Source organism: Plectropomus leopardus, chromosome 12 (genome assembly GCF_026936395.1).
Source record: "Plectropomus leopardus strain MGB_pleo_1.0 chromosome 12, ASM2693639v1, whole genome shotgun sequence".
Classification (NCBI taxonomy): Eukaryota; Metazoa; Chordata; class Actinopteri; order Perciformes; family Serranidae; genus Plectropomus; species Plectropomus leopardus.
Genome location: NC_142187.1, coordinates 26468154 through 26491911, shown reverse-complemented (window position 1 = coordinate 26491911; position 23758 = coordinate 26468154). Strand labels below are relative to the sequence as shown.

The 23758-nt window shown below is 39.7% G+C and overlaps 1 protein-coding gene across 2 annotated transcripts; it reads right to left on the bottom strand.

The window, feature by feature from the left end:
• Positions 1-2244: 2244 nt before the first annotated feature.
• mmp16b (matrix metallopeptidase 16b (membrane-inserted)) lies at positions 2245-23741 on the bottom strand. Of its 2 annotated transcripts, XM_088085663.1 has the most exons (11): positions 23250-23741; positions 20898-21046; positions 20657-20671; positions 19587-19703; positions 17465-17769; positions 13742-13903; positions 13125-13342; positions 12873-13011; positions 11212-11362; positions 9050-9165; positions 2245-7260 (listed from the first exon to the last, which is right to left on the bottom strand). In XM_088085663.1, exons 1-11 carry the CDS (start codon positions 23376-23378, stop codon positions 6899-6901), a joined length of 1863 nt encoding a protein of 620 aa, XP_087941789.1. In that variant the 5' UTR covers positions 23379-23741; the 3' UTR covers positions 2245-6898. The 2 variants fall into 2 exon arrangements, with proteins under 2 accessions (XP_087941789.1, XP_042353697.1); XM_042497763.2 differs by lacking the exon at positions 20657-20671 and having other exon boundaries at positions 2247-7260; positions 23250-23739.
• Positions 23742-23758: the final 17 nt, after the last annotated feature.

The following is a 23758-nucleotide window of genomic DNA, read 5'->3' as shown; positions in this document are numbered from 1 at the left end:
CACACCCTATAATAAATTACCAATACTATAATACAAAAAAACACTATAAAAAGTATAAAAACATGGATTGTGATACTGAATAGCAGCCCAAAAATGGTCACTAGATTTTTAAGAACACTGAAGGTTTGTTCTTCATCAAAGTTTTAAGTGTTTTCTGGAACAGTAATTTTTGTCTGCTACTTACACAAATTAAATGAAAAGTGTCTTTCCGGATTGCTGAGCTAGGAAAATATTCGAATCTGTGGATGATAATTTTTGTTTTCTTCCATGTAATTGAGGAATTTGGTGATTTCACCCACGAAAGACAGGATCAGTTATGGTCACTGAAACTAAACAGTTGAAGCAGAGTAATCACATACACATTATGTAGTTGCAAAGGCTATCCTAAAAATGTGTCAATAAAGAATAGGTGACATCTTAAAACTTACTCCATGATGAATTTAATATAGCCAAAAAAAATCTAATAAATGATTGATATTTTTGCAGTATGACTTCTATGTATTTACTTTTTGTTTATGTCTGCACTTTTCTTTCTCTAAATTCTTTATTGATTTGTTTATTGTCAATTGTTTAGCCCTTTAAAACCTGGATCAACATACATTTTCGTGTGCTGAGTTTAGACGCATCTCACAAGTATTTAAATCTTTGAACCCTGAGCAATTTAGTTTGATTTCTTTCACAAACATAGGAAAAAGGTTATGAGCAACTTGGCAAGAAATGTCCCTCAAATTGCTAGAAATTAGTAGATTTGGATTTTTTTTACAAAAAGGGTCAAATGTCATTTATAATTACCATACTTATTTATTAAAAAGTTATGTTGCAGTATTCTTAAGCCTTTTTTCTCAGCTAATTTCCTTGTATTTTTTTTTTTTTTTTAAATTTTCCTTTTTTGACTAATTTTTAGGGAATTTCTCTTTTTAACTTTAAGGGTATTTTTGCTAATTTTTTTAACCTGACAAAGATCTCATTAGGATTGAAATGTTGTTTTAATGAAACTCTTGTGGCATGGAGTAACCAAACTGCTGAGTAGTGTGACACTCCTCTAACTGTAAATTGGCGCCATGTGAGGCTCGTCAGCTGATTGAGCTCACCTGGGCCCTCATAGGCTATAAAAGCTGGTCCATGTGTTCACTCTGCCCCTCTGTTCCTACTCTTACTGCTTGCATGCAGGCTGCACTCTTGTCTTTTGTTTTTGTGCATAAACGTCATACCTATGCTTCAATGCCTGATAAACTTTAGTTTTAGTAAACAACTTTTGTTTGAAGCATGACGTTCCTAGTTACACTGACACAGTTTGCGATAGCGTCCCTCTTTTTTTCAGTTTTAGGGTGACGGGACATTCTGATACTAGAGAATTATGGGCTACAGCCTCTGACAAGGTTGTGTTCAGTCTTTAAGACAGCACGATGAAGACGTTTTGTTTCTCATCCACAGCCTTCTCAGCTCTTAAGTCACCCTTGACTCAGCACTTCTGCATGCACCATGACCTGGATGGCTGATAACCTTCACAGTCACTTTGTTGTGCACCTAGTCCCTTTTTTTGTGCACTTTTGTACCTGTTCTCACTCAGAGAGGAAGTGACTCAGACAAAAGGCCACAGAGAAACTAATGAGTCATTGTGCCCCTCAAAGAAAGCAGCAATGAATATGTCCTGCACACTGAGTTGTCCATTCTGCAGGTATCAATATTAAAGATTAATCTGTAGTTTCTTACAAAAAACAAACAAACACAACATGTCCCGTCTCTCTACAGGCAACGCCTTCAAAAATGTTATTAAACTTTAATAGTTTGTGATGCTGGATTTGTGTGCGATTGTCCTTGGAAATTTGGCTTACTTGATGTATATTGAAATCTTATTTTGTGATGAACTTTAACATCCAGTTTAATCAGTTATATTATATATAACTGATTCAGTATATATATATATATATATCAGTATATATATCAGTATATTTTGTGGAATAATTTAATCCAAGTTTCCTGAATAAATACTCCTTTAAAGGAATACTTCACCAACAAAATGATCAGATGTATATCAGTTACTCACAACTTTTAATGTTGAATTTGTGAAGAAATCTTTTTTTATGTGCATGCCTTTACACTGGGAACAAACTGAGAAAATTCTTAAAGAATTGGAGTAAGTGGGGGCCATCTTCAACAACAGCAAAACTTTATCAAAAAATCTGTTGACAAACTCTTATAAAACTTGTACACTGTAATACAAGTCTCATTTATACAGTCAAATGCTCAGGATTTCCCTAATATGCATTTCCTCTAAAACATTATGCTTTAAAACTCTTCACATAAACAACCTCATGCACACACAAGTAGCATGGTGAAGCATGTGCATTAAAACTCTTGCGTGGGTCCAGACCTTTAAATCTGCCGACTCAACTGAGTTCGAGTTGACAGATTGTGAAGATGGAAACAAATTGAGCAAAGTTGTCCAATATCAGGCAATTAGGACTCTGCTCATGCATTCAATTGAGCAGAGTTCAACTTTTGCCCCTTTTTAAATTAAAATTCATCAAGAATTTCCTGATTTTTTAAAAATTATTCTTTGCTCACTGTGGAGGCATGCAAGGAAAAACAAAAAAGGTTTTTTCCAGACTCCGATGTAACACGAGGTGACTGATATATTTTGTGCGTGAAGTACTTAATAATGTTGCCTCTTAAGCGGCTTATTATGTTCAGGTTGTCACTTTGTTGGAGAAGAGTACTTAAAGTGAAGAACTAAGAAACTTGTTTGTATTTGTGTGTGAGAGCACGATACCAGGAGACACTCATTATGCACTTGTTTTATTTACAACACACAGCATTTTCTTTATCCATGGAATGAATGGCTTCAAAACAAAATTCTCCCAAGCAGACAATAAACACTCTGTCTTTATGTACATATTATGCAATATGTTTACTTCTCATACACCTGGAGAATATACTGCATGTATCTGTGTATAAGATCTCAACTGCACTGATTACAAAATGCTCCCTGTCTCCTCCGCACCTTTGCCTCTCTGGCATATCGACCGCTGTCTAATCTGCCCCGTCTACTTCCTTTTAACGACACTCCAAATTAGCCCTAATGCTTAGCAGCGTGTGTCAAGGCAGACAAGAAAAAAAGCTCGGAAGAGTCTGGAGATAAACAGGGTCAGGCCAGAGCACTGAGACTTCCCGCTAACACTCTAAAATGTCGCATTTCAAGTGATAAAAGTGTCAAAAAAGAGCATTTTCAATATGTAACCTTTTCAAGTTTGTGATTTACCTCTGAAAAATGGAAAAACATTCACACCAGATGAATTGTTTGTTGAGGCAGTAACAGAGGGAGGATTACTTCACTAAAACTAGGAAAAAAAACCTTATTTCAAACCCATTTTATTGACAGCTTGTTGCCCTCGGTACAATGCAACGCAAGATTTCAGGTGCTGAGCACAGAGGAATAAATACGACGATTAATACAGTACCAACTCGCCTCACTGGCCGATTTTTATTCTTGCTGGAGCTGCCAAACCCTCATCACAAACACACAAACTGATAAGACATCACACACACACACACACACACACACACACACACACACACACACACAACAACTGAGCCAAAGGTTGTTTGCTTCCACCTTAAATTACAGTGGTCAGATCAACATTGATGTGCACTGGCTCGTTTTAAAGATTTTATCGCCTTTAGAATGTGTACAATTTTTTCTTCATCTGTTTGACAGTCGCTTGAAGATTGGAACAGGGAGGCTGGAAGTTTGTAATTTTACATATAAATGGCAGTTGCATCCAACAGAAACCTGCAATACTGATCAATCACTTAATTTAGCCTTAATGGAAGAGACTGAATGGTACAAGTGTGTTCGAATGATCAATGGCCTCTTAGTTTAAACAAACCTTTTGTAAGTTTTTATCCCTTACAAATGATGAGATAAAACCACATCTCATCAGTCACTGGTCCTACCTTTCATAGAATATTTTCAAATCAATTCCTTCTGTGATATGGCATAAAACGGCACTGCCTCGATATAAACGGAAGATTCTGTCAGACATCCTGCACAGCTGACGACCATTTCAAGTAAAACAGTAACAAAATCAAGGAACATAAATATTTTTAAGAAGAATAAATCACATCATGAATGCTCACAGACAGGTCATCTGGCAAACTCTGACAAACGTAACGCCACACTACCACTTTGTTACACGTATGGCATCAACCAAAGACAAACTGGCGATGTATTTCATCCAGGTTGTGTATTGCATTTATGGTACAACACATGGGAGATGCAGAAAAAGCTCAGTTTAGCTTTATGTGACCTCAGAGAGAGATTTTGGGGTGGGCGGGCAAGGGACATGTTCCCCTCAATATTTAGAACATGTGCATTTTAAATGAACAACAAAATGAAAGTAGCAGAGGACTTTGTTTGCACAAAATAGTGCAGAAATATTCACCAGAGTGCAGGAAGTTCATTGTATGATGCTCAGAATTTCTTGACACGCCCCCATCCCCCACATTTCATATGCTTAAATGCAGTCTGCACCCTTGTTTTGTATCACTTTATTGTTTCTTAAACAGCTTATTAAACTCTTTGGAACATATTATGGTTAATGTATGATGTCCTATATATATGCAACATCATGATATATATGTGGGATATTTGTCATCAGACTTAGTTTTGCTACTTGTGGCTTTTTGATATGTTAATTCCAATGTTTGATTAGTTCTATAAACATTATTAGTAATTTGTTAATATTACATTAGTACAGTTTTTGAATGTTGGATAATTACAATTATATTGCATAAAACAACCGAGCTAAACTGGTTTAACTTTTTTCTTGACATTCTGAATTCAGACAAGTTGATTTATTTCTGTGGATTAATTCCTGTTTTTGTTTTTTTCTCTATAATTGTTTCGCTTTGCATTTTCTCAAAATCTATTTGCATTAAGTTTAATGAGAAGATGGAGCAATCTGGGCAAAAGCACTGGCTGCTTATACAACACAGATGTGATAACTACAGGTGTGGTAATGATTTTTTTTTTTTTTTTAAAAAAGAGAAATACAGTCTAAGTCTCAGGCCCTGTCAACATTATACAGATACAGACACACGCCCTTCATTTCACAAAATATTTTTATCCACACTAGAGCACAAAAATGACCCAGGCGAACGTCACCTTTTTCAAAACAACTATTGGAGATTTCCTTCCAGTCCTCATTGACAACAATCCTACTCGACAACACTTTCTCATCCCAACTTGTCAAATATTGACACTTGTTCAGTGGACAATCATGTCTACATATGAAGCCCCTAACCCTAAAGAAAATCCTGCTTTTTTTTGTTTCAGCTGGAAACCAATTTTATGGGTTCTAAACAAATTTATTTTTTGGTCGAAATGCTCCAAAGGGTTTAAAGTTAGGTGCTGGAACTGGAACTGAACTGGTTCCATGTTCGTGGAAAAGAAGCAACAAATGAACATTGATATTTAGTGACCAAAAACAACATTTGCATGTGGATGAGAAGCCAAAACATTAAAGAAAATGTCTGTTTTCAAAAATATCTGTACACGTGTAGACAGGGTCTCAGGTTCCTCCTTTCTCTTCTCTCCTGTAGCTCTCTGTGTCCTTTGCCATGTGAAATATTATGTAAACCTACAAACCTTGTACAAAAGTTGAAAAGAAAACAACAAAACATGGATTAGGGACATTGTTTAAAACACATGGACTGACACTGTTTGGAGTATTTGCATCCAAACTTGTCAGGAAAAATAGGGAAGCGGGATATTAGCTGTTCAATAACTGACACTACTGCGCAGTACAGTACATATATAGTGTGGGTAATTACTGTCTCTAACGCGCACACACAAACTCACACACACACGCACAACTAACCTTCCCGTTCTCTCTCATCCCCTCCGGTGAGGCAGTAAATGAAAGCTGATAGCCGGCTTGCTGTCAGCTATTTAGCACTGCTTAGCACATTTTCAAGAGCAATGAACCCACTGTGGATCAAACTGTCCTTAACTAGTGGTTTTGAAGTTGCATTATGGGCAGTAATGAATGCCTTTTTACACTGTTTACACTCCTACTGTGTCATTCAGTATCCACACCAGAGAAACAGAGAGAGAGAGAAGGGAGTTTAAGCAATCTGTGATTAAGGCAGTCTCATAAATATTGCAAGAGAGGTTTTTGGCCCCCATTTTTGGAGATACACTGCCACAACAGTCTTGAGTTCCCAGCTCTTACTAACGGCTGCTTCCTTTCCCCACAGATTACAGAGCAGATGGGTGGACGTGAATACCAACGGCGAAAAAGAAAATCTTGATGCCACAATGTTCGATCCATGAAGGGAAAATATCCCATCAAAAACAACATCGAGCAGTAATCCTCTTTGGAAGAAAAGGTCATATTTGGTTTGTGTATCAGTCTTCCACACAATGAATAATCTTTTACAGGGACCCTAAATGAAAAAAAAAGCACAGCTCAGAGCGATTTTTAATTAAGAAATGAAAGTAAAGTAGAAGCCTATATCTAATTTGTCCACTGAAGTTAGTGCTAGGGGCTTTTTAAGCGGCGTGCAGAGACGAGGATAGACAAAGGTCCCACTGACAGTAGCTTAACTCTGTCTCCCTTAATTGAGTTCATTCCAAAATACAGAAAAAAAGTCAAAGCAGATACATACATATTAGTAGGACACAGGAGATGTGGCTCCCTTACTGTCAAGTTCTGCTGATCGTTTCGCTTCCTCTCAGCTTGTTATGAGTTCAAGCCATTTTAAAATCTGCCAACATGGCAATCCTTATGTAGCGCACCCTTTACAGTGCTTCCAATTACTGTACTTAGGGCTTCAAGTAATAACTAGGCCTCTATCAGAGCTTCACACACTTCTCTATACAGTGCGAACAGCCTCACACCCACTCCTGCATGGAGCGCTTGCAGTACAGTATGTGGCGCTGCGTGCTCTTCCTCCTGAACTGGAAAACGGTGTAGAGGAGGACCATCATGCACAGCGCCAGGACACAGGGGATAGCGATGGCCACAGCTTTCTCCGTGCCCCCAGCGCTGTCCAGTTTGATGACGACGTCCACGTCGCCGTTGTCATAGTGGCGCTCCTCCGCCACCGGGGGGCTCCAGTCCCAGTCAGGGTCGGCGGGTAAACCGTCACAGCCCATGAAGTCCCTCAGGATGGACCTCGGGTAGCTGGGCTCCACACGAAGCATCTGATTGTTGAACTTCCAGTACTCCTTTCCCTTGTAGAAGTAGGTGAAACCTGGAGGGACACAACAAATTCACGTACATGAATCAACTTTGCAAAGACCAAGTGCTGTGCAGTTGCATGTGCCACTTTATCACGCAGTTAAGTAACCAGATCAGTGGTTATGTGTTCATGTCTCGCAACAAAAACATAATCTGGAAAAAAAAATCACTCCCTGCTGTGTGCTTTTGATTGCTTATAAATGAGGCTGATCTTCTGAGATGTCGAGAGTGTTACAGAAAAAATATCAATTTTCTTTTTTTTTTAAGTGGCACATCATTTGTAGCAAGCACAACTCAGAGGGTTGAGAGAAAAATACAAAGAAAACACAAATTAAATTCTGATTATGCATCAGAGTCCCTTGAAGGAAAAGAAGAATTCATTATTCCCAAATCAATCTTGCAGAAATATTGTGCTTTGCTGATCTGAAGTGTTGGGCTGCAACACTTCAACAAATGATGATTATTCTTTTTTTTTAAAAAATCATATTGATTGTTTGGTCCAGGGGTAGGGAACATGCACCTCTTTAACCATCTTCAGGGCTCCCTGTGGCTCTGACGAAACAAAAATATATGGAAATGAATAACAGTTATTTTTTTAAATTTTATTTTTCATAATAATCATTGTTGTAGGCTTAAAGTGATTCTTACATTCTCCAAATATAAAAATATGTAGCCTATTCACAGAATAACATTTTTCTTTTTTAATATTTTGTCAACTAAAATGTATGTACAGCCTGGCTCCTCTTCTCCTAAATTTGCTGAACCTCAGTGGCATTGGCTGTCTTGAGTCTTCATCACTAGGCTAGCTAAAGATTTAAAATTTAAAAAGTAAATGTCTTGGGGACAAATGGAGAATAAAAGAGTGTGTAGGCAGATTTTTTTTTGCTTTCACCACCAACACTGCAGAGTTAAAGTACCAAAAAGCATAAATCATCCACTGCAGAGTAGCCACCTTGTGGTAAAACATATTAATGAGGGCTCATTTAGAGCAATTATTATATTGATGATAGGCTAATGATAGGCTGACTTCATAGGCCGTGTTCCCTTCATTATAAGACTCAAATATGTTTTGTGGCTTCAGAAAGAGTTCTCATTTTTTATAATTAATATTATTAATATATTGACCTAATTTTAATTCAATTTAAATTTTATTTATTTATTTTTCTTTTGAAAGTAATGGTTGCTGGCCACTGGTTTAGTCGATTGAACATTTTTTAAAGAAATTTAATTTATTTTGATATATAATAAAAACAAGCAGCCAATCCACAAATTTAGGGAAGTGGCACCAGTAAATATTTGATATTTTTGCTTGAAAAATACTCAAACAATCAACTGATTACCAAAATAGATACCAAAACATCACCTAATACCAATACCAAAAACTATGTGTTTTCTTTTGATCTACTGCTTGTTGTTGCTCTAATGTAGTGTATTGCAACAGCAGTGTATGAAATTAATTCCCTTTTTCCTTCCTTTATCACTCTCCTCCTGCAGTTGATGTGTGCAGATGTTCTGGCCTCTAATGTGTTCTAAACTGAGACTTTTTTATTTGCATGGAAAATCAGAAAACAAAAACAGAAAATTGCAGCAGAAATGATGGCAGATGCTTTTCACTCAACTTGTTTTTCTTCTGTTGTGTTGTTGTATTCAAGGATAAAATGACAGCAACACATATCAGACAAACTAGATCTCTCTGCAGTATTTGAAGGTGTTACGTTTGATCTTTTATCTTACAAACAACGGTTATGTGATGCCATTGTGTAAAAAGTACAGTAGTTACAAGGTCCATAAAGCTGCCATACCGTTGGCCTTATCCACAAAAGCCCCCTGTGGAGAGTCAGGGATGCCCTTCCAGACGGTGATGGGTTTGGGATAACCTGGATCCATGGTCCTCATGTCCTCATTGTACCTCCAGTACCTACAACAGGACAAACACTGCAGTTAATTCAGAGTTTTGTGAACTGTCGGTGACATGTACCTCCTGCAGTCTGCTGATGTGGGTCAATCCCAAGAAGGAGAAAAGACACGTTCTTGTGAGTTTAAAGAGATCCCCTGGGTCATGATTTCTGGAAAGAGACATTGCAAGTTTTTCAAATGTATCTTTTGGCGCTTTGAGCAACACAAGCTGAGTGCCATCTAGTCTTATTATATTGGAGAAAAGGAAAACATCTCTCCGGCCAATATTTCCAAAACTCGACAATTCACAACAAAACAATCTAGACTGATAATTAGCTCTACAGGTAAAAGAGAAAATATGCATTTCTATTTTGGGATGAACTGTCCTTTGAGAAGATGTTATCGCCCAACTATTATATAGCTTTTTCGATCAGCAGGAATACAATATCCAAGTCATTTAATTGCAGAGCTCTGGACGTCTGCACGCTGTTTTTACAGTGACAATCTGTTTTACTGTAACTTGCATCCAGACTTTTGACCAGAGAAACCAGAGAAAGCAGTCAATCAATCATTCATACTGTGTTTTTCTGCTTGGCAAATTTGTATCAGGGGCTGTTGTGATTGATCTGCTTTTCATACACTCGCGCCCACACATATAAATCTTTCTGCAGAGTGTCATTTCTTTGAATTAGAACAAACACCACCCTGTCACAGAGAGAGAAAGAGATGAAATCATGTTTGAGACGATGGACAGAACGTCCTGTTTGTCATGATGTGCAGCAGCAGGTTGAGGGATGACAGTATCATGACAAAGCATTTTGTCAGCTTTCACCAACGGGTCCTCTGACCTCTTAGGATATGATTTATCATGACAGCTGAACAAACGTGAGTCACACAGACATACTCGCAAACTTTTAGACGCTTCCGACGCACATAGATAAATAACACATTGTCTGTTATGGTTGTTTTGGATGACTCCCTGGTTTCAATTCACATCCAACCACAGGTAACTAACTACAACCACAAATAAATCACTATTTGCAAGCAAGCAGACTTAATAATAAAAATACTTAGTGTGCAGGATTTAGGAGGGTGTATTAGCAGAAATGGTTTACAACAAACATGTTTTCTTTGGTGTATAATCACACTGCACTGCCATCTTTCTGCAGTAGCCCACAACAGACAAACCAAATGCTCGCTATGGACTGAGTGACTGATTGAGTGACATCACTTTTCTACTTTCAGATGCCTTTCACAAGTATTTAGTCTTTGAAAATTGGTGCAATTTCTTTCAAAAACGGGGAAAAATGTAAGCAACTAGGTAAGAAGTGTTACAAATTGCAAGAAGTTAGTTGATTAGATGGGTCATTTCTCCTTTCATTGCTCATTGCCTTTTTCTCATGGTTTTTAAGTAATCTAGTTGCTCAGGTTTCAAGGGGTTAAATAACCCATCTATTTGTTTTGGAGAGGAAGAGACATCTATGTGTAATTCAGCTCCTGGTTAAACCAGGTTAGACCAATGAACGGGAATTCTGTTTCAGCTGGTTGTAATGTGCAAATCTCACTGCAAGCTGCCACTAAATCCCCCTAAATCTTACACACTGCTACTTTAAACTCTGAAGTAATGCAATTGCAATAACAAATGCTGCTCTAATATCAGGTCATAATGGGTTGAATGCCAATAAGCAGCATTTTTTCAGCTGTTCAACAATGTTTTTAAAGCAAAATGTGACAGTTTACAGGGCTTCAAGGATGCCTATCTGTGCAAAAATTAAGGATGCATTGATTAACAAACCTGTAAAATTATTATAAGTCTCAATGGAGGCAGTCCTAAAAATCATAATGTTCCAAACTCAGTCAAACTGAACAGGAGGGAAGGAGTCTCAACATAGCTACAATGTTACTTGTATATACCATTTGGTAACAGAGTCAATTTATTTGCATAAACAAAAGAGTTAAATAAAGATTTCAGAGATTGGTAATCCTCAGTATGTGTTCGCTCTGAGAAATTCCAGTTCTGCCCAACTACTTAACTCCATAACTGTGCTCATGATCGTTCCACACAGACCTGTCTCCTTTGAAGAAGTAGGTTTTGGCGACATCCTCCCACCAGACAGCTGTCTCAATACTCTGAGTGGGCATGCCGCTCCCGAACAGCGAAATGTCCTGAGGGTACGAAGGCTGGAGAGTTGTGTCCTTGAAGACCCAGAAACGGTTTCCTAAAATACACACAGCAAGTCAGGAGGCTCTGGCTCAAAGACATTATCATAAAGATGACCTCAAAATTGCACAAGACAAAACACTGCCAACTCTCAGCTTATCCAAGCCTTCTCCGTGTGTGCTTTTTCCCACTGAGTCTGTTCATTTCTATTCACATGATTTCAAAGGTCAGATGTATCACCTCGTTTACAAAATATCTACACAGCAGAAAATCTATGCAGTGTTATCTATAATACAATAAACAGCCAGATGATGCTCTGAAGGCAGCTCCACTGAGACTTGTTGTTTTCAGTTTTATTGAAGCTATTGTTGCATTTAATTCAGTTTGATCATAAGTGCCTCGGGCAGAGTGAGGAGAGCTGCTGTGGTGGTGTGCTTGTAGTAAGTAGCTAGACACTCACATGCAGTTAAGTCCCCCTGAGTGAATAAATAAAGCATGAGGCACTCTGATCCCACTGGGTGACAGATGTCATGTTAATCTGCCTGATGGACGGATGGCCGTACTGGACCTGCTCCCGCTCTGCTACCGCACAGAATGCAAAACAACCTCTAAGTCACCCGCTCAGATGCTATATGATAAGAGATTAGTGTATGTTTAAAGAGCTCACGCATGCACATGCACTGTAAGTAAAAGCGTTATTTTTAGTCAGTTATTACATTATTGTGGTTTAAAATGTCATAACTGCTATACATTTGTTATTAAGTAAATAATATGGGTAAAGCAATTTCAGTGTAAAGTTATGTCAGTTCTTATTTTGTTTGATCTTACACTATTGTTTATTTTTTTTAATTTTATGTCTTTTTCTTTAAAAAAAAAAACATCTTTTGTTTTTTTATGATTTGTACATTCCAGTATTACGACATTTTTCTGCTTTGTTGTTGTAGATTAATGTTAAAAAAAATCTAATAAAAAATCTGAAGATGCCATGTGGACTTTTTTGTAAACAAATAAAAGTTATAAATACATTCACTGTTTTAACCAAAATGTCTGTCAGATGTGTTAAATGCATTTCCCTCTCCATAAAATATTTGCAAAGCTCATTTAAAAAAAAAAAAATATATATATATATATATGTACATATATACACACACACATATATATATATATATATATATATATATGTACATATAATTTAAATACTGCATTATTTACGTCCGTGTTTTTTAGCTGCCAGACTTTTTCTTCTTTTGTTGGTGCGTTGTAACATTTCTTGGTAAGTGATCCACCATAAATAATCAAACAATGAAACCAGCAGCAGAAATGCGTATTGTGTTGCTAGTGTACTGTCTCGTGGGCATGTGCATCAAAGTATGTTTGCACACTAACAGTACAAAAGCGCTGTGGTCAGAACCATCCGAATCAAGTCAAAGTCAAGTCCAAGACCAGGTCCAGTCAAGACCAAGTGAAGACAGAGTCTACAGCAAATAGAGTCCTGTTCAAGACCATAATGGGCAATAATAAGTAATAACACATTTAAAAAAAACCTAAAAATCTCTTGATTTTATTACCTTTGAAAAAGACAAACTTCCCTTCACTATTTTCATACACAGCATCAATTTTGGGAGGCAAGCCTTTCCAGAAGTAGTTGATCTGCATGGGGTAGCCAGGAACGACAGAGTTGTCCCGTACCCTCCAAAACCACTGGTCCTATAGAAATGGGTAACATATAATCATCATCACTCTCATCATCATTTTCGTTATTATCATCATCCCAAACAGTTTTAAAACCAGCAGCCATGTTCACTCAGACTGATAACTACCTTGAACACAAACAGCTCCTGTCGAAGGATGGCCAGGGTGTTGAAGCCCCCGTCACAGATGTTAGGTTTGGAGTTTGGGTTGGAGGGCTTGGCTCCTTGTGGAGGGCGATGGGGTCTGGCATGGCGGTCGTGCTTACGGGGGTCTGAGGGAGGGTGGAAGCGAGGAGGAGGGACCGTAGGTGGGGGCCTGGTCGGCTGTGGTGCTCTATCTGGTGGACCTAAAAAGACAAAAATTATTTCAACTTCCTTCCAATTCTTGGACTAATACACCTTTAACGCTGGCACGGATCATTTGGCCTCTTTTAAACCCTGTTTGTTGACTCATGTTGGCTGTCCTCTTTAGCAGCTGACAAATGCTGCTTACTGGCAATCAACCCAATATGACTGAATGTTGCAGCATTTGCAATAGTGACTAAGTGATTGCAGGGCTTGGTATTAATAATATTTTGTTTTTTTAAAAAAGTGTTGGAACAGTTTAATGCATATGTAACATTGCTCTAAATAGCTTATCTAACTCCTTCTAATTACTGCTAGAATTTACAGAAAAAAGAGCTGATTGTTTTTGTTCAACTTCTACATCATGAAGAGAGAGACTAACATATGATGCAAGGGGTTACCATAGATTTTCTGGATGCCCTGTAGGTCATCGTGAGGTAGTTTGAAGTTCTCTGTGTCCATGTACTGGTAGAAAGGAGCCATTATAGCGGTGGGGTCGTTCGAGTGTTCCAGACCGAGAGCGTGGCCCAGCTCATGCACCGCAACCAGGAACAGGTCGTTACCTGGAGAGAACAAGAGGACGTTTTTAATGCAAAAATTACCACCTTCTTTATTAATCTCTTGTGTGCCTAAAACATACACTAACATGCACCATATTTACATACACCCATCATAGCAACAACATCAATCCCTGATGGCAAAAGCCCCTCAGCAGGACAACGCACCATGCCACACCTTAAAAAGTAATCAGGAATGGCCCAAGGAGTGTGACAAAAAGCTCCAGTCATCCAACTGTCCTCCAAATTCCTAAAATCCCAATATGATTGAGGGTCTCTGGGACATGCTGGTACTACACCTCACAACCCAAAGGTCTCAAAGTATCTACCGCCAACAGGTAGCTGGTGCCAGGATGCTCCAAGAGGTCCTATGTCCATGCCTTGACATGTTAGAGCCAACTCCGACATAAGGAGATCCCACCAGTGATCTAGGGTACCAGTATGTCCCATAATTGATGATGATGATTATTTAAAAGGAGGAAAAAAACCTGGAAAAATTACTTTAAAGACATCTATTAATTCTGGGGAAAAATGTTAAATATGTAATTATGATAATTAGCAACAAATATAGTTTTTCACATGCTTTTTTAATTTTTTTCTTCCTCTAGCCATTTTTCCCTACCTTTTCAAAAAATGATTTTCTAAATCTACTAATTTCTCGCAAATTGTGGAACATTTCTTACCAAGGTGCTCATTGCCTTTTCCCCATTTTTTTTTAAAGAAATAGCACCAATTTGCTTCGGATGGTTCAAAGGTTTAAAAACTTGTGAAATGCGTCAGATTATATCACAAGAAAAGTGATGTTGCTCCAGATTTTAAAGGGTTAAGGCTTCAAATCGGTAGTCCACAAACCAATGGGTGTCAAAGCACTTACATCCATTATTTATACAGTCTATGGCAGAGACATGTGGGAGCCTACACAATAAAATCAGTCTTGCAGCGACTACTCAATTATTCTGCCATCAGAAATAAATCAGCAATAATTTGATCACCAGTTAACAATTTAAAACATTTATCAAGAAAAGAATGCCAAATATTTGCACGTTCCAGGGTTTTACATAGGAGAATTTACTTCTCTGAGCTGTAAGTTGACTACTGTTGGGTTTTGGACAGTTGGCTGGATACAACTTTTTGACATTTTATAGACAAACCATTACACCCATAATTGACAAATAACCATTTGATTAATCAGCAATAAAAACGATCATTACTCTCAGCTCTCTGGTCCACACTTAACTTCAGTTGAGTTAATGTGGTGCAATGTAGTGAAAGTAAAGATTATTGGAGGTAAATTGAACATGCACTTTTCCTTTTATTTATTTGCTCCATAAGAGAAGATATGCCCCATGTGTGAGCTAAAGAGAGCAGAAAGCAGAGGGACACACACTCACGTTGCAGCCCAGGGCTCCAGTGAAAACACAAACATTCATGTTATGCACCTGAACACGTACAAATGTCGACATAGCACAAGGAAACATTGTGGGTATTACATTCAGGCACATACACAGACTCATGAAAAAAGATACACGCCACGGTCAGTGTCTATGCTCGCCAATCAGCTCATAGTGTCAACCTGACTTAAGAAGAAGTACACCATTTACGTACAGCTTGTGACTGAAGCTGTCCCCAGGAGATAGTTGCCCTTTAAAACATGATATCCACTCCGGCCGGCAGCGCTGCCCAGACCGACCACTGACCCTCAGCCAGCAACTAAAAGGTTACACCTGCCCCTCCCCCCATTTATCTCACACAACCAGCCTCTTCCACCAAACCAAAAATGTCCCATAAAGACTCCCAGGAGACGGGTCGTAGCTACCATTAGCGCACATGTCAACATGCAACATTTACAATTACACCGCTGTGAAAGCCCATTAAAGGTTGCACGGCTTCCCAGACACATAAGCAGAGACAGGAGCTTTTCAGAATCAGCCTCAGCGCTCCACATGGATAACCACGGGACTCTGCGCAAGGGTGAACATGAATTTGACTTGGGAGTCTGAGACAATTACCATTGGAGTATGAGAACAACAGATAGAGGGATGGAGGGAGGGAGGGGAGCTGATGGGTGGTAAGCAGTTTCCCAGAACAAACACAGTGTGAGCTTTTATCCTCCTCTTCCACTAATGGGAGGATAGAATGTAAAGCGTATGGCACATGGGTATTAGCAAAGCAGCCTGGTGGTGCTCTGACAAGCTCGGCGCCCTGTAGGTAGGGTAATTAAAGTGTGTGTGGATGCACGGCTAAGAAAGGCAATTTCTGAGCTGCTACGCCCTGCCAGGATCCAAATTGGCAGGGTGGACACATTACATGATACAGGGGCCACTAGTGATGCTCAATTATGGCACAAATCATGATCACGATTATTTAATACTGACAGGATTATTTAAAATGATTACTCATCCACTTTGAAAAAATCATGCATTTATTAAACTTTTTTAAAAAAACTTTAATATTGGAATTTCTGAATATAGTTAATATAAATAATCAGAAAAACAAATAAAAAAATCATGCAAAAAATGAGAAATTAAATGAATAATAATATAAACAGTGCAAGAGGAGAGGGAGAGATGCTGTGCTGTTGGCAGAGGAGCTATTGACTGCAGTTACCTTCTGTACAACATGCAAAGGAAGGAAGTATAATGTAATATCTTTTAAAATATTTCTCAGTTTTTCCCCAGTGGACTGAATAAGTTGCTCAGTTTGTTACTAGTTTAAAAATAAGGTCACCATAAGGGTCTGCAAACTCATTAAATCAAGTGAAAAAAGTCAGCAAGTTTGCAACACAGAGCGAAGCGCTGTAATTATTACAAAAGACAGAACAGGAGCATTGCTATAAAACAACAATTGTTTATCTCTTTTATCTTGTCGTTGGACACCAGAATTGTAGATTTTTTATAAACTTATTCGAATATCTGATGGCTGGTCGGTAGCGGTTGATCAGACCAAAATCGGTCCTAATTCAGTCTAACTCTAAAATGAGTCGTCTGGCTCTAAAGTTGAGTCAGAAATAGGTATCATAATAACACAACACAACATTACACATAATATCACATCATTTTCACATTTTGTAATGGTGTGTTTTTGTTTTCTGTCCCCTTTCGAAGCACCGAGCTAGATCAAATTTACTAAAAACAGAATAGCCATAATCATGTGCCAGCAACCAATGTCTTAAAATAGCAAAGCTTTCTATCCTGTCATCTGAAGAGCTTATTATGCAGGAAAAAAACCATCAAAATCCTGACAGATGGGGTGATGCATCTTTACAGAGCACAGCCCGATCAAAGACATCTCTGCATTCTTTGTTTTTGGTTAAGCATCCCTCGTACCCTGCACTGTGATACCATCTCTGTCATATTGCCCTTGTGCCCAGCCATCTGTATTTCCAATTTTTGCTTTCTATTAGTCCTTATCTGTTTCTCCTGATGAATGTTTGTTCTCTTTTCCCCATTGCTTCCACACCCATTTTACATTACCTACCTACAAACATTCTGCATTTACCAAGCTTTCTTTCCCTACTTTCTCACTCTCTCTATATTCATGTTCAAACAAGCTTTTTCTTTCACTCACCATCGTGGTTGGGATTCCCCAGGGTCCAGGGCTCATCTGAGTCAAAGTGCGTGTCCCCTCCTATGCCTGGGCCCGGGAAATAGGCGTGTGCGAGGAATCCCCCCTCCCCATCGAAGGGTGAGCTGTCACCATGAAAACCCGAAGCGAAGATGATAGTGATGTCCACGTCACGCCTGCCAGTCTCCAGTGCACTGTATGGAACGGCCTCAAATCGTAGAGGAGTCACACCCTGCCACACGTCAAACGCCCGCCGGATGGCATCGTGAGTCTCCCGGGGGCCCACCTTGGGTGTGACATTTTTTATGCTGTGGGAAGAGAGAAAGCAAACCAACTGAAGAGGATGAAGAGAGCTAGAGGCTGTGAGGAAGAAATGCTCTGCAGGTTGTTTACTGTGTGTTTACTATGTTCATATAGTAAAAAGTCATTTTTACACTGGCGGTTCAAGGCGAGTATATCATGCTGTTAGCTTGCGTCGCCAGTGGTATGATATGCTGCCAATTGGCTGGACGGCACCTGGCGCAGCAGTATGATATACTGCTGGGCAGTGTATCATAAGAGCAAGAGCTGGAAAGTCTCTACAGGGTGGGTGGGCAGGAAGGTTGATGGATGGGTCCAACAAACCCTGGACTTTCACCCGGGAGCCTGGTATTTTCTTCCCTTATGGATGTAAAGCCAAACCATGACTTTTTTCTAAACCAAACCATGTGCTTTTGTTGACATCCTTGCAGGCATCTTGAAAAATCAACAACAGATGCAGGAAGATACCAGGGGCATGACATGTAGAATTTGAGGTCCACTGACAAAGCGGTGATACAGTATGTAACAACTTGGGCTGTGAACCTGTCAGAAACAATGAGATTCGGGGGCTCCTTACTCTCTGAACAGAGGATGAGATCAGCCACCATTTAACAGAGATGGTGAATGATTGCTGCCGACATGTACATTATATGTCAAACTAGAGGCAGATGCTGTTGTGTTAAACGTCAGGCCTCTTTTGCTACGGCGATGCCGGCATGCTATCTAAAATCACACATTGTAGGGGAACAATGCCACTGTCATTTGGTTCTGTGTAAAAATGCAAAGGAGGCATCAAAAAATGGGAATGTGTGGTGCCCTCATAACGCTATCTCTGTGTAAAAAAGGGCTAAAGACATCGATGTACACGGTGCAGCAATCATTTTAAAGCACGGGGAACAAACCATTCAGTTAAAGTGGAAATAAAATATAGACCGCATCAACCCTGTGACTCTCAGTAATTTTGAGTGAACATTTTTCTACTTCTCAAAATGAGGAGACACTAAAAAAAAAGTTGCACTTGACACAACTATTTCAAGCCCGGCAGCTTTTACTGAACTTTTAACACAGCAGTCGTTATCAGTCCCTGGCAGGCAGAGAGGAATGGGAAATCTTCTCCCTCTCTCTCCACTCATTTTCCTGAATGAAGTGCAGTCAGCAGCAGCACTGGCTCAGCACTGATTGACATTCCATTAGGAGAGGTGGCTCATCAATTCAAATTCGGGGAGGAAGGGAGGATTTGAATAAATTGACAGTGTTATCATCTATTACTGCTGTAACCTGTCAATTTGCAGTTGTGCCAGAGACCCGTTTATCAGTTCTCCTCAGAACCTATTAAAAGCCGGAGCTTAATCAGGCGAGATAAGATGAGAGTTTGAATATTTTCTGCTGAGATTACGGACAATTTACACTCAGGATTCTCAAACAATTTCATATGAGGGCGAGGAAAGCGTTCCATCTTCATGCTACTCAGCTTAAACTGTTTGTTTTGTTTTATGAAAAGAATGAATGGAGGAGGATTTAAAAAAAAAAAGGCTGATCCTATTTTCTCATTTTGCCAGCAAGCTATTTTTAAACAGTAAGTAAACACAGTCACATTGATGTGTGAATCTAAATGTGTGATGGTGATGATATTATCGTGTTCCACCCCATATGTGACGTATTTGTCTCTATGACAACACAGAGCATGTGATCCCAGGTGATTAAAGAGGAGGAGATGTGAGACAGAGGAAGAGCTGAGAAAATTAACACAGGCACATCTGATACCCCACAATAAGCGCTGTCGAACTCAATGGTTGCTATGACAACCGCCTCCACTATCTCTCACCTGTAGGTGATGTGTGCCCGCTGCCACCTCTGTCCTGTCAGCGCGTACCTCCGCTTCCGTGACCTCGCGGCACTTTTAAATTTGTCTGGAACTCCACAGCGAGGCTTTTGCATCCAGCTATTGAGAGGAGAGGAGAGGAGAGGAGAGGAGAGGGAAACAAAGAGAATGAAGAGAAAATAATAGAAGAGTGAAGCAAAGATAAATGAAAGAAATGAAGAGAAGAGACAAAAGCAAAGAAAAGAGATGAAAGCAAAGAGTAGAGACGAAAGCGAAGAGAAGAGACAAAAGTGAAGCAAAGAGACGAAAGCGAAGAGAAGAGACGAAAGTGAAGCAAAGAGACGAAAGCGAAGAGAAGAGACGAAAGTGAAGCAAAGAGACGAAAGCAAAGCGAAGAGAAGAGACAAGAACACCGGGAAGAGAAGTGAAGTGAACAAAGTGAAGAAAATGAATCGAAGAGAAGTGAAGGGACGAAAGCGAAACGAAAATAAGAGATGAAAGCGAAGAAAAGAGATAAAAGTGAAGCAAGAAGAAGGGACAAGAACAGAGGGAAGAGAAGCAAAGTGAAAAGAAAAAAAATAGAGGTGAGGATATGAAAGCAAAGAGAAGAGACGAAAATGAAATGAAGTGAAGAGAATGAAGCAAAAGAAGTGAAGATAAATATAAAGAAGTGAAGTAAATAGAGAGAAGAGAAGAGAAGAGAAGAGAAGAGAAGAGAAGAGAAGAGAAGAGAAGAGAAGAGAAGAGAAGAGAAGAGAAGAGAAGAGAAGAGAAGAGAAGAGAAGAGAATGTGACTCGTATTTGCAAAAATAAAGTTAGGAGGTGAACACCATCACGAGACGACACGAAGCACTGAAGTGAACTCAGTGGTTCTCTTCTTGCTACATCAGCGAAATAAGGAAGTGTTGTGAAACATACCACTAAAACTACTCCAAACCACAACCATTGATACAAGTGGAAGAACAAAATATCAGTGAGAGGAAATCAAGTGTGTTCTCATTCATACCACCATTAGATTATCACAACTACAGAACACTCGTACTGCAATACGTAGGCAAAATGTCAATCCTCACCTCAGCGTGATATCACTGCATCATCATGCAAAATAAGAAGAGGGAAAAGCGTTAAACCTTCACCTGAGGTCGTTATAGACGAGGTGATGAGCATGTCTATTTCTGTCCTTTACTAATTCATTCAAATATTCAAAGCTACTGCTTCTTTTTACTGAATGAGTATTTATGTATGTGACACAAGTGGCCTTCTGAAAGTGCAAGACCTCGGTTTGAGTTTGCTCAAGCACGTGTGTGTACTCACTCCTTGGTTTTCTCATCCAGTGTCCCTGTGACATTGAGACCGTAGACGCGCTGCATGGCAGCAATGGCTGAGTGCATGGTTTGGGCCGAGCGCAGGACGGACATTCCCGGTTCTGTGCGGGGAAGGTAGCCATACCTCTGTAGCCATCCCTGCGAGGAGGAAGGAGTAGAAAGATTTAGGACTTCATATTATGGCTATTTCAAGGCTTCTTTTAGACTCTTTGCCTTTATTAGAGAACTCGGAGCTGAGAGAAAAAAAGGGCCCTGAAGGCTGAAACTACCTCCAAGATGTTGCACATTTGCATTTGTGCAAGTTTGCTCAGATAATAAATGAGTTAATCATCTGCAAAACGTTCATTCATCAGCCGAGCTGTCAAAAGTGATAGGCTATAAAAAATATCTTCCCATTTGCTACAGCTATGAACTTGAATCTCCTTCATTTTCTGTTTGATTAGTTTTGGTCCCACAAGTAACTGTTTCAATATATTCCCTTTGTCAGCATTCATATCTCACTTAATGCTCGGAGGCTGTCTAGTTCAAAGACATTCCTCCACTGCAGCAGTTGGGGTACCTTGCACAAGGGCACAGTAGCAGTTTAACCTTTAGAAACCTGCACAAATTGGCTTGCTTTCTTCAAAAAAAAAAACAACAAAAAAAAAACCAAGAACAAGGCAATGAGCAATGGAAGACGAAATTGCAAGACATTAGTAGAGTAGAGGAAAATTACCTTAAAATTTGTTGAAAAAAAAGGACAAGAAAGAAAAAGGGTGGGAAAACAAGCAAACAAGGCGAACAAGTCTTGGAAAATGTGTGCTATGAAAATTCTTTTAATTCTGTAACATAATTCTGAATATATAATTATGATATTTATAGATACAGTTTTCCCCTAGCTTTTTTCCTTTTTCCCTACACATTTTACACTAGCTTGTTTTGAAATAATTTTCTAAATCACATTTTTACTCAGTTGCTCATTGCCTTTTTTTCACACATTTTTGAAATAAATCACACCAATTTGCTCAGGAAAAAGTGTTATTTGTTTGGTCACGCTACCTAGTTTTTTCCCAGTATATGATCAGTCCCACAATAAATAAGAAAATGGCTGCAGGTCAATATTTCTGCATCTCACAAGAGGTAGTGAGGTGATTAACAATTGCTCCAACATCACAAGAGAACAAACTGCACTGGGACTGAGCTGCGGTGGTTATAGTCCGTTGTTTGTCTATCCAGCAGTGGTTTAGCTTTGACTGTGTATATTTGCTCAGAGGCTCCCTGGACATCACTGCAACTGTTTGCATTTAAATCCCTTCCAGTGACCTTAGTCAGTGGTTGGGTCTTGCGGCTGCCGGTCAGCGTACATGTGCAGCACTGTGGCCGTGCCTCCTCATGCCCTACAAAGCTTGAGTGCGGCTTGACACAGAGGAGAGAGGTGAGGCCGAGCATCATCCAGGGGTCACTGGCAGACTCAATCCTGCAGCCAAGAGGGCCATGAGGTGCCCACACCATCCACATCTGTCGGCATGCCACCCAGCTGCCTTCCTCATCACCACACAGCCTATGAGATATGCTCCAGCTAGCTAATCTGACTAGCTGTCTCTTTTGTCCACCCCCCAACCCCCTCTCTCTTCTGCCTCTATCCCTCTTTCTGCTGAGCTAAACGCCTTGTTTATCCTTTTTTTCCCCCTCGCCTCTCTCCTGTGGGCGTGTTTCCTGTGTGTGTTTGTTCAAAGGCACAGATCTCACAGAGATATCGGGCAAGATTTCAGTGAGCCATAAAATTGAACAATGATGTGTTTGTGTGACTGTCAGCCTCAGCATTTAATTTCTTCAGAGTGTATGGAGGAGGGGGAGCCTGAGGTGAGGATGAAAATGACATCAATTAATGAAAAAAAAAGAAAATCCTATAATATGCAGATGTAAATGTTTGATTCCCTCCAACACTATGATGCTGCCAAAGCATATCTGACTTTGTGTTGGCTTGTCAGACAATATAGCAGTAAAATGCTGTTAAAATAGACCACTCATGTGAAATCATAGGTAGCACATTTAGGATCAGCAGGCTGGTTCAGCTCAGCTCATGGACCGCAGTGTAATAAAATGAGCATCCTTCTGTTTCATTGCACTCTTCAAATGAGGAATGCGCGTTATTTTTCACCGTTCAGAGCGTGAGCTGTCCTGATAGGCTTACAATATATCCATGTTATGCGTTATGGTAATTGTGCCCACGGATGGCGTGGGGAGTCGATGCATGATCCGGGCTATATTTATATGTTTTTCACAGTGGAGCAGATGATGTGGAGGAGAGAGAGGCACGGTCATTTATGATAACCAGGGAAGGCAAGGCCGTTTATCTTACCTCAACGCTGAAGTGATGATCCTCCTCTCCGGACACAGCACACGAAATCCAAAGCAAAAAATGCAAGCAGAATGCTGCCGCGTAAAAACAATCCGATGGTTTTCTGTTACTGGAGGATACTAAGGTCATAATGACCTGTTTTTCCCGAGTGTTTATTAGAAGAAGCCGCCCGTCTGCTTTGGCTCTTGTGTCAAATGAAAATCATCAGACGAGCTGTCAAGGCAGATGAAAACGAGAAAAGGCCCCCGCGTTTTGTAAAAACAAGATCCCGATGGTGGCATCAAAATGTTCCGATGTCAAGCAGAGATAACGCGGCATGTTAGACCTGCTGCCCTCGCCATTCTTATTTACATCAGGGGCTACATCTATCCAGCAGCATCAATGGCCATGTACAGTACCCAGTCTGCGCAAGATAGGCTCCCTCCCGACTCGACGCCTGCGCTTTGATTTCTCACACAGCGCAGCGCTGCTTGGCAGCATCATGAGAGCTGCCCGACAGAGTGCATGAG

Bases quoted from the DNA above. Each gene is read 5' to 3' on its own strand.
- mmp16b (XM_088085663.1), bottom strand. From the start codon at position 23,378: ATGACCTTAGTATCCTCCAGTAACAGAAAACCATCGGATTGTTTTTAC. The intron at 17,770-19,586 runs GTGAGAGATAGT...CTCTTCCCACAG, and splicing joins CGGGCACACATCACCTACAG to CATAAAAAATGTCACACCCA. The intron at 13,012-13,124 runs GTAGTTATCAGT...CCATTTCTATAG, and splicing joins AGGAGCTGTTTGTGTTCAAG to GACCAGTGGTTTTGGAGGGT.